The following is a 15,657-nucleotide window of genomic DNA, read 5'->3' as shown; positions in this document are numbered from 1 at the left end:
TCTCATGCAACGCTAGGTTTAAACTGGCACATGACTACTTTCTCCACCACATTTACCTTACACCAGTGGGATGGTAAATTTCCGAGGTGCGCCATGGAGGGCGCAGACTTTCTCCATCTGGCGTGGGTGTGTCCGGTGGTCCGACAGTTCTGGACAGGGGTGACTGATTGGACATGCACAGTCACAGGGCTTCAGATACGAGAGTAACCACTGCCTACTGGCCCATATTCGCAGGCTCAAAAACCAGAAACTCCCTTATAAATTATTGCAATTGATGTTGGTTTTAGCCAGGCGGAGGGTGGCCATAACGTGGATGGGCCAGCGAGACCCAGAGGTAACTGTATGGCTCAGAGATGTAAGGAGTGTGCGATAGCTGAGGGAACTCACATGAAACTCGCACGTAAGGATGAAGACCTACAGGCAGACCTAACGGATTGGAGAGAATTATGCAGTGCAGGTCTATCAGCATGTGAGGCAGTCAGAGTAAAATGCATCCAAGGGTGAGGGGAGGGACTCTGACAGGGAGGATCACCAGGAGAGTAAGGGGTGTAGGAGACTAGCCTCTCTGGTACAAACCCAAGACGAAATAACTTAAAATGTTGACCTACCTGACACGCTGTTGTATATCGGCTCCTTTGTGGAACCCAAGAGACGCTGTGTGGCTTAAAACATTACATCTCCATTTTCATTGGGCCTACATTGTGCTGTATGCTGTGATGATATTTTAATGTCATGAAAAAATGGTAAAGTAAAAAAAATAAAATACATTAACCTTAATTTCAAGTAAAAAATTAACAGAAAGATAAACCTGTTTTATATGGGTCTCATAGCTGTCCACCTTTGTGAACAGGGGTTTCAAAATGCTATATTTGCTGTAAAATAAAAAATGTTTTCTGCTACTGTGACATAACCGCGACCAATTTAAAAGCTTGCTTCTGTCAGTCTGTTTAACAGCAATTTGCAAATTCTCTACTCTATAGTGGGCAGGTTAGGGGCCCATATTTAAGAAAAACTTTATACATGGTAACTGACTAAAGGGGATGTTTTTTTTACCTCGTGGTTCTGACTGGTGTTGCAGAGTCGAGCCTCACTCATGTTGTGTATTTCATGTAAATTCGATTTCACTGGTAAAAATCTATCGTTAGCTGGCACTCCCCTTCGATTTTAATTTTAATTTTTTGGTGTGTGCATTTTGGCAGGGTTACAAACAATAATTTGTCTCTAGTCTTCCTGGCCGGCATTGTAGTCCCCAGATGTAGTTCACTATAAATGAGAAATGTTCAGGCTTCATTCAGTGTAGCTTATACCCTAGTGTTCACAGCCATTCACCAGCAAGCACCACCCACAAGGGGGAAGCTCGCTGCTAGAAGTGAGCGCTAGCTGTACTACAAATGGCGCTTTCTGCAATTAGAAGTTCTTTGCCCATTGAAGGAGTCTTGTCTCCTTCAGAATCCCTTACTTTTCCACCTCTAAAGGAACCTTCTTGCGCCCACTGTGGACCAGTTAAGCTGTGACTCGAAGGACATTGGGTATGTCTCCTCTGTGGCTCCATGTCTACGTTCTTGTGCTTCCCAGGGTCTTACTCGTTCACTAAATGAGAATCCAGGATTGCCATCACCAACCCAGACCGTGTGTACATTCTCCACAGAGCAAAGATATTTCAGACTGCCTGCAGGCTCACCATTGCTTCCTCAGCCTGCAATCTGCTGTAGGAGCTTTGGGCCACCACAAGTTACCTTGGCGAAAGAGGGAATGGAGACGTTTTGAGCAGGTCGGATGTTATGCAGCCATCTTGGCCCCAGGCTGGCTGCTCTTGCCAAATATATTTTATTGTATAAATCTGTCCTTTTTCTTGATCCACTTATTCATTCCGACCTGCTGCAATCACATTGACCATGCCACATCCTTCCATTGCTTGAAAAACTAACCTGTGCATGTACACCCTTGGCAAATGCCACCAGTCAGCCGGCCACTGGATACTGCTGAATGACCTAAAGATAAACTCCTGTAAGACTGAATTTCTCACCTGTTGCCTTGGTCTGGTTATGACCACATATAAACTCAAGACCTTGCTTCAACACCAACCCTCTTGGCCTAAGTGAAAATTCTGGCAGTATGATGGCACAGATTAAATAAGTGATGAAAGGCAATGTCTCTTCTAAGAGAACATTATACAGCATCTGTCCTTTCCTGTAATTATTTTGAGGTACAGGCTACAATTTCCCTAGTGTTGTCAACCCTAGCCTATACCAGTGGCCTCTACTCTGGGGTTCCTTGTCACCTGCTTCAGACTACAGTTAGTCAAAACGCTGTGGTATGACAACTTCTACACTTGCTTGTCCATCACCTCTACCTACAAATTCTTCTTTGACCTGTTTTAAGATATGTTTCACTGCTCTTTACTAAACTCCCTGAACTTTCTTGAGCTAAAGATCTGCCATCCGAGAACTAACATCTGATCAGCATTTGACCCCTCTTGGTCATTCATTCGTTATGCAAATCTTGCATTGACAGGAGATTTTTTCCATACAGATATCTCAGCATGGGAACTCTCATGCTATTTATATTTCTTTAGAAATTTTGGAAAGCGATCAAGAACTGGCTGTTTCCCACCATATAATCCTTAAGACTGGTGCAAGATGAAATAGTACATAATAATCTACTACCATATATTACACTCTTATTACTCATCACTTCAGGCATATTTATGCTGCAACCCAACTGTGAAACATTTTGAACACATCACAAACCTCCTGTGAGACTACACCTGGACTGCACTGTAAACACATGCTTGTTCCACCATGCACACCAAACGCAGTAGCTACTTGCTTGACCATCTATAAAGCACTCTGGGTGTCTCTGTAGGTATGAAGGCATACACATGTTTACAGTATAATGCTGTTTAGTGGCCACCTTTCATCTCGAGTAAACACACGCACTATCTATCCTTTTTTGGCTTATTTTAGGTAGAGCAAGACCAGTGCCATCTTGGCCTTGTGTTTGCTTTTCCCTTTTCAGACAACCATTTCACCTTCAGGTGAAAGAACGGGACCAGTACGAGTACGAGCTTCATATGCATACTGCTTTGCCACATGGTGTTGTGTTATAGACAAATGATTAATTATTCTTGTACATCTATGGGGCACTCTATCACAGTTCACCTTCTCATGTTCTGTTAGATAATGCAGACGTTCTCATTTCTTCTGCCTTCTTGAGATTGTGTAGCTGTTACTGGCAAAGTGTTTACCACGTATCCAGCCTGTGTCTCTCTGCCTATTTACCATGTGCTTCTCAAGTGTTTAACTCTAGATACTACATACTTGTTCAGAAGCATCACAACTGTAAAGATAAGTATTGGTAAATATTAATCAATCGAAAAAATACACTTTGCAAAACTAAAACTTTCCAGTGATCCATTGGAGAAAGGGACTAGACCTGCAATTCAGAGTAGCCAAGAGTGCACTACAAATGGCAATCATTCCAACAGAACCGACCATGGCCAGTATCGCCACTTTCCGGCACCATGGTACGGTTTATTCATGAAAGCACTATATTTGTATTCCCATGAGGGATTACCAGCCCCTACATTCATCTGCGCTATTTCAGGCCACCCTCCAGTGGGAAATGTTTATGGGGAAAATTAGATTCAGTTGAGATATATGAACCTTTCGGGTGCAGTTTATACAACAGAAATATATGGCTTGCAGAATGCAGTCAGGCAAAGAGCTATATACTGGTGTTATTTGTAGCAGAGATTACACCTTGAGAACTGAATAAGGCACTGACCATGTTCGAGGGATGTCATGGTAGAAGTCTTTCACATTTCTTTACCAGTCACAAACCTCATTGGGGGCTCCGTATCATCTGAAATCTTCATTGTCATTTTTCCCTGCCTCTGATATAGGTCTGCACCGGTTTTGCAACATCCGGCGTCTCAAAGGTAAGGGAGGATTGGGCAAATAACTAATTAAATCACTGCTTAGGTCAGTGCCAGTCCTGCCATTGAAACCATTGTTTTACAGCTACTGGTGTCTCTTGCCCAAACTGGGGTATTTCAGTAGGTATAAAGATGTGAAGGCCATGTCTTGCCCGCCGTTCTTCATAACTGGGTTCACCTCCTGCAAGTACCATTTCATTAGGTAATGATGTAAAGCAGTTGGGTGCCTAGAGACCGTTCTGTTACTAGGCTGTATCTTTTAAATAGGCAATCGATTTGCTCCTTATGTGCTGTCTGTGAGATGGTCTTTCTTTCAAATGCTGTGAATCTTCTCTCATATATTTCTTACCAGAAGACCATCATAATTTCCACAAAATTGACCCAAAGGTCATAATTCAATGGGCATGGACTTGGCACTGACATGAAGTATGACAACTTGGCACAGGTGAGGTTTTTGGATGAAGTATTACTGTAGGATTTGGTATGCAGGCACTGGGTTTAGATGTGACACATTGAAACTGGTATACGAATTGAAATGGTAGCACTTTTTTGGGTGCGAATACCTTGTATTGTAGTGCGGTGTGAACAGTTGGATTGTGTGGACACTTTGGGTCAGTAAATGTTTAGCTGTTCATCTTGGCCCAAGATCCAATGTCATGTCACTCTACCAAAGCATGTGCCTCTAAAATCAAACCAGAGTATCTGCCTGATCCTATGTTTTCTCACCTTTGCACAAATATATGGTGCCCTTGCACATAGGTCGCTAGCCAAAGATTGGGGTCTCTTGGTCAAGTATCAAAGCTTCTCTTTCACAGGTCAATATCACTATTCACCCAGACCTGCAGCCCCCCCCCTCCCCCTCCTCTGAGTGGCTTAATTCACAGGCCATGTTTTGATTGGGGGAGGGTCTATTAATTTTTCTGGATGTGGCCCTTTCGATCTCCTTGAACCTGAAGGGTTCTCAAGATGGACAAACTCTGTAAAACCAGGCTCCCCTCTGGAACCAGCTCCGCCCCATATAATCACCAAGGAGGAATCAGCGATTCAATCTGTTTACACAGAGCATTTTAACGTCTCTCAATTTCATGGCAAAGGTGACACGTGCATAGTGTGTGTGTGTGTGTGTATACTTGTAAAGCGCACTATCACCTAGAAGGTATCTTGGCGCTGTATACCGCTGTGGAACCCTTCCTGGCTTCCTTGTGAGATGCCCCTTACTGGGCACCTCCAAGGTGAGGCCAGGCATCCTAGCGCTTTCGGTGCCGTTGTGGAGATTAAGCAAGCTATTGCCCAGAGTTGCAAAGTGGGACCCATGATTAGAGTAGGCAACTAGGCGAGAATTATCGAGTCCGTGGACATTGAGCCCAAGACCCTGCCGCTTCGGGAATTGAACCCTGGTCCCGGGCCAGACCTCTGCCTCAGGGTCTGCCGCTCTAATCGGTGAGCCACACTTCTCCTAGTGTAGTGGGCCATCTGTTGGAAAAAGCCTGCCATAGACCTCACCAAACTAGAATACTACTGCCCAGTATCGCTGCTGCCCTGTCCAGGCAAAATACTAGAAAACATTATCGCCAACTCTCTTCAAGCTTATTCATCCATTAAATCCTACTTTCTCCTCCACAAAACAGGAGCAGCTCTATTAGACTTTTTGGTTTCTGAGGATCTTAAGTGGTTTCTCGACGAAGGGGGCACGGCTGCTGTAGTTGTACTCTACCTCAGTGCAGCTTTTGATAAAGTGTTCCACAATTTGATTCTCCACTGTCTACTGGGCTCTGGGGTATATAACTGAGTCTTAAAGTGGCTTGCCTCTTTTCTGAAAGACAGTTTTCAGATGTTAGCAAAACCCTTTCTTTCATCTACCCTGCCAAATTTGTGTTGAGTCCCACATGGGTCTTCCCTCAGACTCTTATTAATTTCAACATGAGCCCCCTTGCAGACATTGTTCTCTCCTTTGGTCTATCCCTGGTAATGTTTGTGGACGACACTCAGCTTGTCATCTTGCTGTACCCTGACGAGGGCAAGGGTGTGGGCAAATTGAAAAGCTGCTTATCCACAGTAGCTAATTGGGTGAGCCTTCACTGCCTAAAATTGAATGTCACTATTATTGATATGATTGTGGGGAAGCAAGCCCCGACTCAAGTCTCAGGTTTGGTGGCTACTAAGTTTGGCCTACTCCCCATCCCTAAACCTATATTCAGAAACCATGGGGTCTGGCCTGATGAAAGACTGACAATGGAACACCAAGTTGGTAAATTGTCAGCCTGTTTCAGCTTTTTTAGAAACCTAAAATAAAACTGTGATCCAGGCTATTCTCTTCTCCCACTAGCCAAAACATGTACCCGTTCCAGACTTGTATCCACTGTTAAAGGGTATTATCGGAAGGAGACCCCAGGCCTTGGAGATATCCTTCATAGGATTATGGAGCCCTCTCACACTGAAGTGTCAGGATTTATCATCCAGCTTGCTCCTCGTCGAGCAGGCGCTGTTATGCCCGACAGGCATCCACAAGGGGGCGTTTTATCTGATATCTTTATCCTAAGAGAGGCTGCTGAGTTGTCTAATCCTATAGTGAAAGGCAGTGGTGGGTGATGTGGTGCAGGGTGTGGTGAAACAATATGAATTGCAATATGCTTTAATTCCCTGGACACCTTTAATCTGATTCAAAGAAGGTAGGTCTGATTAAAAAAACAAGTGCAAACTAAGTAAGACCTAATATGTCAGAAGTGTGCTACACCAAGGGAAGGTCGACATGTATCATGCTGATACCAAAAGGATTACCAGCCTCTTGGTGACTTTGGAGGTCGAGGCACTGTACACCACATGCATTCCCCAGGTGGCTACCCTTGATGCTGTTGAACGCCAATTAAGACTCGGACTGGGATAGTATTACTACTATCATCTTCAGTATGGACTGTGCAACATTGGGCATGACAAACTATTTTGAGAGAGGATACTGTCTATGAGTAGATCCAGGGTACCTTTATGAGTAGTACTTCTGCTCCTAGTCTAGCTTGCATCTCTGTGCATGACATCAACATCAAATATATTCTAACAGACAGCAATCTCTACTCCAATTTCCTGATGGTTTGTAAAGGATACATCGATGACCTTCTCATTATGTGGGAGGGGGACCATTCTCCGCGTGAGAATTTAGTTGCATGTCGACATTCCCTTGATATAGCACACATTATGTCTTATTTAGTGAGCAATAAGGATCAAATTCTCTGCCACGCTGGCTGTGCTCATGTCCATATGAGTCGGCTTTCAAGAAACATCTTAAAATCTGGCTTATTTTTTTTTTTTTTAAACTCCATCTTGGTTCAACTATGAAATTAAGGATGTTCATTTAGCACTGTGATGCTCAAGTTGGGAAGCCTTGCGCTTTGTAAAATCAAATCAAAGCTGGTCTTGCAAGTCCGTATTAAAACAGAGGATGAGTGGTGGTGGGACTTGAATTAATGGATACCAAATTATAAGGCCCCCTCTTCTTGCATTGTGCACATCTCCGGGTCGGAGATATTGGTATGTGTTAGAGAGTATTATATAATACATATTTTTATAAATACCTTGTGTGGTTATTTTTCACTTAATCTATACTATAAGATTGCATTTTGGTAAAACGAGCTGCTTTACCATCCTTCTGGACGAAGCCTGAAGGCTGATTGCAACGGCTACCGCTTAGAGAGCTTTCTAAGGTTGTCTAAGGCCTCTTAAATCACCATAAGGGTTGTCTGGACTGGTGCAAGCTGTCCACTTACGTAAGTGTACATTATATACCAGGCCAGCTTCTCACATTCTTCATATTCGTGTTATCCACATAATTATGTGAACACTTTATCTTTGTCCTTAGGAGCATAAAAGAAATAATACCCTTTAATACAGGTGACATTTTCTCCGAGGTTTAGACTGAATACATTTTCAAAACTTTTTTTTTATTTTTATTAATTGCATTGCAGAATTTGAAGTGAAACTACAAAATTCTCTCTAACGTAGAGGGAAAAAGTGCTGCCTTTGTAGGTTTGTAGTATCCTGCAAAATCTGTAATTTTCTCTACTTTTGAAGTAATCCAGTCCAAAATATGATGGGAACTTCTGTGAAGAGTCAAGGATTTCCTCCCATATAGCAATCTTTTCAACCGAGGCGGTTTCACCACTTCCAGACAGCATGTTACAGTTGCTCTACGAAAAGTATAATTCTGCTTGTGTTGTCACTATGGGTTTGAGTAAAAATCAGTTTGAGGCATATGAGCTGCAGATCTTACACTGTGCATTAGATCCCCACCTGGTGTTGGGCTCGGATGATTGCATGTTGTCGTCTTGGAAGAAGTCTTTGTAGTCACGACATAGGTGACTCCTCCCTTGGGCGATAGTGCACATGGGCATCAGCTATATCCTTGGATTGTTTTTCTCCACCACTGGGTTCGGATGCAACTTTTCCGCTCTGGTTCGAAAATCCACTTTTCGAAGACTTCGACGTGTAAAACTTTCTAAAAACAAACTTTAACTTCAATATACATACACTCGACGTCATCACTTTGATTCTGGTCGTCGACGGGAGCCGTCGGGCCTACCCATGCGGTGAGGCCTACACCTCATGGAAAGGACACCATTCAAAAAAATGCCCTGGGTGTGGAGCAAAATTTCCACACAGCGACCATCAGGAGGTGTGTAACCTGTGTTTATCACCTGAACACGATGAGTCTAGCAGCACAGCTTGTGCGTCCCTTTCGATCCAAGAAAACCATTTGAGATCGGAGGGCCCGTCGACGCGACATGCAGAGATCAGCTCCGGAACCGGTGGATATCTTTGAAGGTCCGTGTGTCCCCGAGGAAGATTCTGATTATCTCCAGATCTTATCTGAGGCAGACGACTCAGATGACTCCATACCATCAGGTCAACGCGTGAGTACGACTGCCCCTACCCCAGCCACCAAAACCAAAGGCCTTCGGGCCCAGTCGAGACCGAGACATTGCTTCGAAAGCCGCGCCATCGAGCCAGGCTCCGAAGAAAATATTAAAGCCTTCCGGTAGCTCCTTACAGAGCAAACCGCACGTGCTGATTAGACCAGCTCCCTCAGCACAGAAACAGAAAGAAGTCCCGGTTCCGAAAAAGACCCAGAAACCATTGGCTCCTAAAGACAATACGGTACAGAAACCAATGAAACCTGCATTCACCCCAAATTCTTCGGTGCCGAAACACACAAAACCTGCTTCCGATAGCTCCAAACCCTCGAACCAGGCCTCGACTCCGAAGAAGATACCTTTGGTGCCGAAAAGTACGCCACAGGACTATACAACAACTCCTAAGGGTAAAAACACACAGAAACCAGGCCCAGAGCCGAAAAAATCTGCGCCGAAAGCATTTTCTGAAAGAGCTTTTCAGACCTGATCCTCTGGAAAAGAGTATATGCATAGACCCTGAAACAGGACATGTTTCCACCACACCACATAGGAAGAGGCAGTTAGATACAGCACCTACACCTCCAGTGCCTGTCAAGAAGGACTCTGCCACATCTCCTATGCACCCTTCTTCTCCTGTATCTCCCTCTCCTGCTCTCCCTTTAAACATTTCACCTCAAAATTCTCCTCTTCATTCTCCACAACCTACACCTCATCAAGATGCTGATGATGATCTGTATAGCATGGGGGAGGGAAAGACCCAGATGGCCCTTTTCCCTACCCAACAGGTTCACCAGACTGGGAGTATCCAAACCCACAGGATATACCAGATATTCCTGACCCACATATATATATCCATCTAAACCTTCTCCCCCAGAAGACAATATTGGGTTTGTACACTTAATTCATAGGGCTGCCATTTATCCCAATGTCGCCATGCATTCAGATGAGGCGGAAGAGGATTTTTTACTAGACACTTTTGAACATTCCCAAAAATCTGTGCAGATCCTACCAATGATTAACGGAGTTATTAAACATGCCCCAGAAGTGTTTTAAAGATCCTGTAGGGGCTAGAATCATAAACCTAAGGATAGAAAAAACTACAGAGCAGATCCTGGGGATCCTGCTTACATTAATGGACAGCTACCCTTAGACTCCCTAGTAGTTTCAAATGCTAGGAAAAGGGCAAACTCTCAAACATCAGGAGAAGCACCACCTCCTGATAAAGAGTCCAAAATCATAGATGTTTCAGGGAAAAGAATAGCTGCCCAAGCTAGTAATGCATGGCGCATTGCTAACACACAGGCCCTTCTAGCAAGATATGACAGGGCTCAATATGATCAGCTAGAAAAGCTCTTACAACATCTACCAGATCAATATAAGGCACAAGCAGATGACCTCATACAAGAGGGTAAGCTTATATCTAATGCCTCCATTAAATGTGCACTAGATGTAGCAGACTTTGCATCCAGGGCAATAAACACCAGTGTCCTCCTTAGACGTCATGCGGGGCTACGCATTTCAGGTTTAAGCAAGAGGTGCAGACTACTATCTTAAATCAACCATTCAACCAACAACAGTTGTTTGGTCCAGAAGTAGACACAGCTCTGGAAAAAATGAAAAAGACACTGACACAGCCAAGTCTATGGGAGCTTTGCAGTCCACCCAAGCAAGAGGCTCTTTCCGTCGCTCCTTTTACAGAAGAGGCTCCAAACAAGCTGGAGCAGACAATTAAGCTTCCTTTAAAACTAATACACAAGCATCCTCTAATAAAGGATACTATAGAGGAGGCTACAGAGGCAATAACAATAAGGGAAGAGGTCGAGGTAACAACAACAATAGATCCTCTTCCACCACTAAACAGTGACTTACTTCAGCTCCCCCAACAGCATACCACTCCTGTAGGGGGTAGATTAACACAGTTCCTACCTGTCTGGAATTCCATCACAACAGACAAGTGGGTAAGACAGATTATACAGTATGGTTACTGCCTAGAGCTTACAGCTACCCCTCCAAATATACCACCCAGACAGCGTCCAATGTCCACAGAACATCTAACTCTGCTCCAACAAGAGGTTCTCTCATTGATACAAAAAGATGCAATAGAGCTAGCTCCATTGCAACATCAAGTAACAGGGGTCTACTCGCTCTACTTCCTAATACACAAAAAGGATAAGACACTAAGACCAATTCTAGGTTTGAGGCCTCTCAATCTCTATGTACACTCAGATCATTTTGACATGATCACTTTACAACAAGTGCTCCCATTATTGCGACAAGGCTATTTCCTCACTACACTAGACCTCAAAGACGCCTACTTTCACAATTCCATACATCCTTCTCACAGGAAGTATCTCCGGTTTGTGCTGGAAGGACAACACTATCAATTCAAAGTCCTTCCATCCGGGGTAACAACAGCACCCAGAGTGTTCACAAAGTGCTTAGCAGTAGTAGCAGCACATCTCAGAAGACAACAGATCCATGTCTTCCCATACTTAGACGATTGTATCATAAAGGCCAAGTCATTCAACCAGTGTGTTCAACACACATCTCACACACTGCACAACTTGGGGTTTACAATAAACTACACCAAGTCACATCTACAGCCCTCTCATGTACATCAATACCTAGGCAAGGCAGCAACATGGTCTACAACACGCACCTTCACTAAACACTATTGTGTTGATGTGCAAGCTAAGCAGCAAGCTGCAGAAGGCCAAGCTGTCCTCAAAACCCTTTTTCAAACTACTACAACAGATACAGGTGACCACCGCAGGGGAGACACTGCTGTACAATCGATGCACAGAGTAAGATCTGCAGCTCATATGCCTCTAACGGAAAATGCTACTCACCAGTATGCATCAGTTCTTGGCATGTAGAGCTGCAGATTCTTACAAGCCCTCCCGCCTCCCTGGGGCCTGAATCTGTTCCAGTTCGATCTTAATTAGATATACACGCATGGACATCCTTTCTTCTTTCTACAAACTCCATTTCCCATCATAGCGAAAAACAATCTAAGGATGGAGCCGATACCCATGCGCACTATCGTCCAAGGGAGGAGTCCCCTATCTCGTGACTACAAAGACTTAGACGACGACCACATGCAATCATCCGAGCCCAACACCAGGTGGCGATCTAATGCACAGTGTAAGAATCTGCAGCTCTACAAAGTGTACAGTGATCTGTAGATAGTGTAAGTTCAAAGTGTGTCCTGGACGGAGGCTGTCCTGGGCCTTTTGCTTGCAATCTTTTTGAAACGTTTGCCTGTGAGGCGTGATTTTTTTTTTTTTTTTTTTTTTTACTGATACTCCAGGCTTTGATATAATTTTTTGTCTGCATCTGATATAGGACTGCACAAATTTTGCAACCTGCACCTCTGAGGTAAGGGAGACTATGGTGACACGTTTTTCTTCATCACTGCTGGAGGGGGTGGAGTTTGGGGGGGGGCGAGGAAGTTTGGCCATATGAACCAGTGCATTCCAGCAGTCGAATCTCACTTTTAGAAATTTGGTTTATTGCAGCAGATCCAAAAGGAAGTGAAGGCCATGTCTTTCCCATCTTCCGTTGTAAAACCTTGCAACCCTACACGTACCACTGAATACCAGTAACTATTGCTTGAAAAAGGAATGTTTCAATCTTTAGAATGAATTGTTTAAATAGACAATGTATTGCATTTTTCCCAGCCCCTGCTGCATAGTGTCATTCAAACACTGAATTTAGTCACAATTTGCTGAAAATTGACATGAAGAGGCAAAGAATTAAATGGGTGTGCAAGTGGTGTGGGGTGTGAAAATTGGGACACCTGTTTGGTACACATATAATGCTGCTGGACTTGCAAAGTGCTTGATGGATATCTGAAGCTGGTACAGATGTTGGATGTGATAATGTGATTCTAACTGATCTGAGATGCCAGGAGGTGAGAAACTTGAGCTTTATGATATGCTTTCTAGCGAGACTCTTGTATAGAGGGTTAGAGCATTTAAAACACATATCTGTGGCTTTGCAGTATATTCAGGTCAGTACTTTCTGCCATTTGGGTTCGGATGTATTTAGAGGGCCCCATCACCAGTATTGCATTAACAGATTTTCGACATTTGAACTACTAGGGAGGCAAAAATATGCAGGCTGTGGCTTAAAGCACAGTTACTGACACAGAAGTAATTTCTAGGTTATATAATAGTGCCTCCTGTGGGGGGCTGGGGAGGTTAAGAAAATACTCCTTTTACATTTTGCACCACTTGCAATAGCAAGTTCTCATGAGCAGACCAACACAGTCTGCATCCTCTGCCTACAGACGGTACCACAACAAGTGTCTAGTCAGTGTGCAGCGCAATTCATTGCCAAAAGCCCATTCAGCACTGAAAAGATCAGAGCTGGGTGCATTACTGCAACAAGATTTTACTGAGTCCCCAAACAGGAGTGCTTGTCTAAGACATCAAAGGATTCGAGGGTGATGATAATTTGGGTATCCTCTGGTACCCTTGATGCTGAGCAGGAAGGAAATACAATAATGTCTCAAGCACAATCTGCCTATGGCAACCTAGGTTCTCCAGCAGCCCCAGCTAAGCTTGCACTGTTGACTTAGACCATTCTGTATATATTTCAGGCATCAACACCAAAGACTGGTCTAACGACTTCAGCACAGAAATGACACACTCCGCATGCCTAGCCAGGGCAAACTCGTCCAGGGTATCTGCCTCCAAAAGAAATATGGAACAGCAACCAAACAAAAAACTATTCTTCGATCAAGGAAATGCTGTGCAATAAAGCTTGACTTACACTTAGCGATGCTAGAGTACGGTTTGATGTCTCTCTGCACTGAAAACAACCCTTGACTTGAGAGGGTCAGTGCCATGACGACCTGACCGGTCCCTTGGCTCCAAAGTCGACCTGGAAGCTTGTAAGCCCCTCGAATCTTAAGTGCAGATAATCCGCCCATGGATGAGCTGTAAGGGAGAGTTATTTCGTACACCAAGTACCCTTTTAATGGACCTTGACACAATCCATATTGTTTCGTGACTGGAACAACATATGCTGCTGCTACACAAAAAACACATACCCAGATTTCTTCAGAGATGGCCTCTTCAAAGGTGAGGCTTTCAGTCCCTAAAAGAAAGAAGGAAACCACTATTGACATGCCACCACCAACTCATTATTTACATTCCGATTCTGATGCAGATATTTCTGTGGGACCCATGCTTCTATTCAAAGTGCCAGGGATGGACCGGATATCAGGAACAGTACAGGTGTCATGATTATAGAATAGTGGTAGAGGATGCCGAATTACTAAAACAATACCCAGTGTAGGATTCCCAGGCAGATGAGTTCGTCATACTCCTGCAGTAGTAGAAATGGCAGCACAGCAACTAAATATTACAATGTATTTAACGGAGGAAGACTTCCTCATTGAGTCACTTTCAAAACTGAGGGATCTTATTGTTTGCCAATGCTCAGGACAATGTTTCACCAGTAAAAGCAGTAACTGTATAAAAGCAAAGGTAGGTACACGACAGGTAGGCAAAGTATAAACCTGTGCCACTGGATCCTATGCTCTTCCTGGCAAAAGTTCCTTCGCCTCACCTTTGATACACACAGCCATAAAAGAAGTGTTTATGTAAGCCACAGGTGATGCCCTGCCTCTAAAGAGGGGAGCAAGAAAATAGATGCCTTAGGCAATGAACTCACAGTTGGGGCAGCAACAGAATGGCCTATTGCTAATGCAGTATCATTGTTTGCCTGCAATGACGGACATCGATGGGGGAGATGGACGTCCTCTTACATCTGCTTGACGACCATTGTAGGACAGGAAGGGAAATTCATATTGAATGCAGCCTTTAGAGGAGCATTGGATGCAGCAGGCACTGCCTCTGGGCAAGTAAATACCAGCTTACTCCTACGTCGACATGCATTGCGATAATTTTCAAGCTTTTGCCCAGAGGTCTAGCAGCCTCTCATTGCCTTACCATTCAAAGGCCAGCATCTGTTTGTACTCAAAGTAGATTAAATGATGGAAAATATTAGACACATAATACAAAAAGATGTTAGCTTTTATGCATCATCCGCTCAAGTACTCTTCCTGCCCCGCTATATTTTATTGAATTTTATTATAACCCCAAATATAAGCCTCTAAGCAGGGAAACAAAGCTTCCATTCATATTGCACAGCTTCACATGGCAGCACTTCTCCCCATCCCCCTTTCCAGTGAAATATTGCCCCAATAGTTTTTATCCAAAGATAATTACTTAAGACAGGTAGCTTCTCTGTTCTTAGGGTATCCATAGATCACTTTGTAATTTTCAGATAGATATAGGCACTGTAGTGATCTTGGGCAAGTTTGAATGGGTGATCCTTCCATTAGGTAGTCCATGAGTGCTTCTCACTGAGTCTTGGATTTGATACTTTTGCTCTGAGTCCCCTGTCAGGCATTCCATCTCTAAAACTGACCATAGTCTTTCAGTCCATTCTTGAATGATAGGCGTGACAGTTCTAATAAGTCTCCAGTCCTTTCTTGGTAGTCCATTCATATTGAGTGGCTTTAAACTTAAAATAGTCAGTGCAGGGTTCTCAGGAATCTGATATCCCAAGGTCCACCTAAAATGACCTGGTACTCCTTTTCAAAATATTTGAATGATCGGACTACACCATATATACTAAACCTTTTTCTGTGCTCCACATCCCTTCCAACTTGCATTCATGAATATGGGTTTAATTTTGTCTGGAGTTAGGCAGTAGAGAAACATCAATGTATACATAGTTTCTCTATTCTGGACTCCTTGTGTTATGTATCCACACTGGCTCCATTTCATCATATCTGCCCATTCT

General features: G+C 43.7%; 1 protein-coding gene across 3 annotated transcripts in view; it reads left to right on the top strand.

Moving 5' to 3' along the window:
- LOC147679895 (RNA/RNP complex-1-interacting phosphatase-like) overlaps positions 1-15,657 on the top strand; it is a 140,003-nt gene that overhangs the window by 99,182 nt on the left and 25,164 nt on the right. Inside the window, exon 11 of one of the 3 annotated variants that reach the window (XM_086943458.1) lies at positions 3,905-3,940. The exons of the other annotated variants lie outside the window; for them this stretch is intronic. Coding sequence (XP_086799584.1) covers positions 3,905-3,940 — 36 coding nt within the window. The remainder of the gene's footprint in view (positions 1-3,904; positions 3,941-15,657) is intronic. 3 annotated transcript variants of the gene reach the window in all.

This window comes from Lissotriton vulgaris, chromosome 11 (genome assembly GCF_964263255.1).
Source record: "Lissotriton vulgaris chromosome 11, aLisVul1.2, whole genome shotgun sequence".
In the NCBI taxonomy this organism is placed as follows: Eukaryota; Metazoa; Chordata; class Amphibia; order Caudata; family Salamandridae; genus Lissotriton; species Lissotriton vulgaris.
Note: the sequence above shows the minus strand (reverse complement) of the source record. Positions and strands in the feature narration are given on the sequence as shown.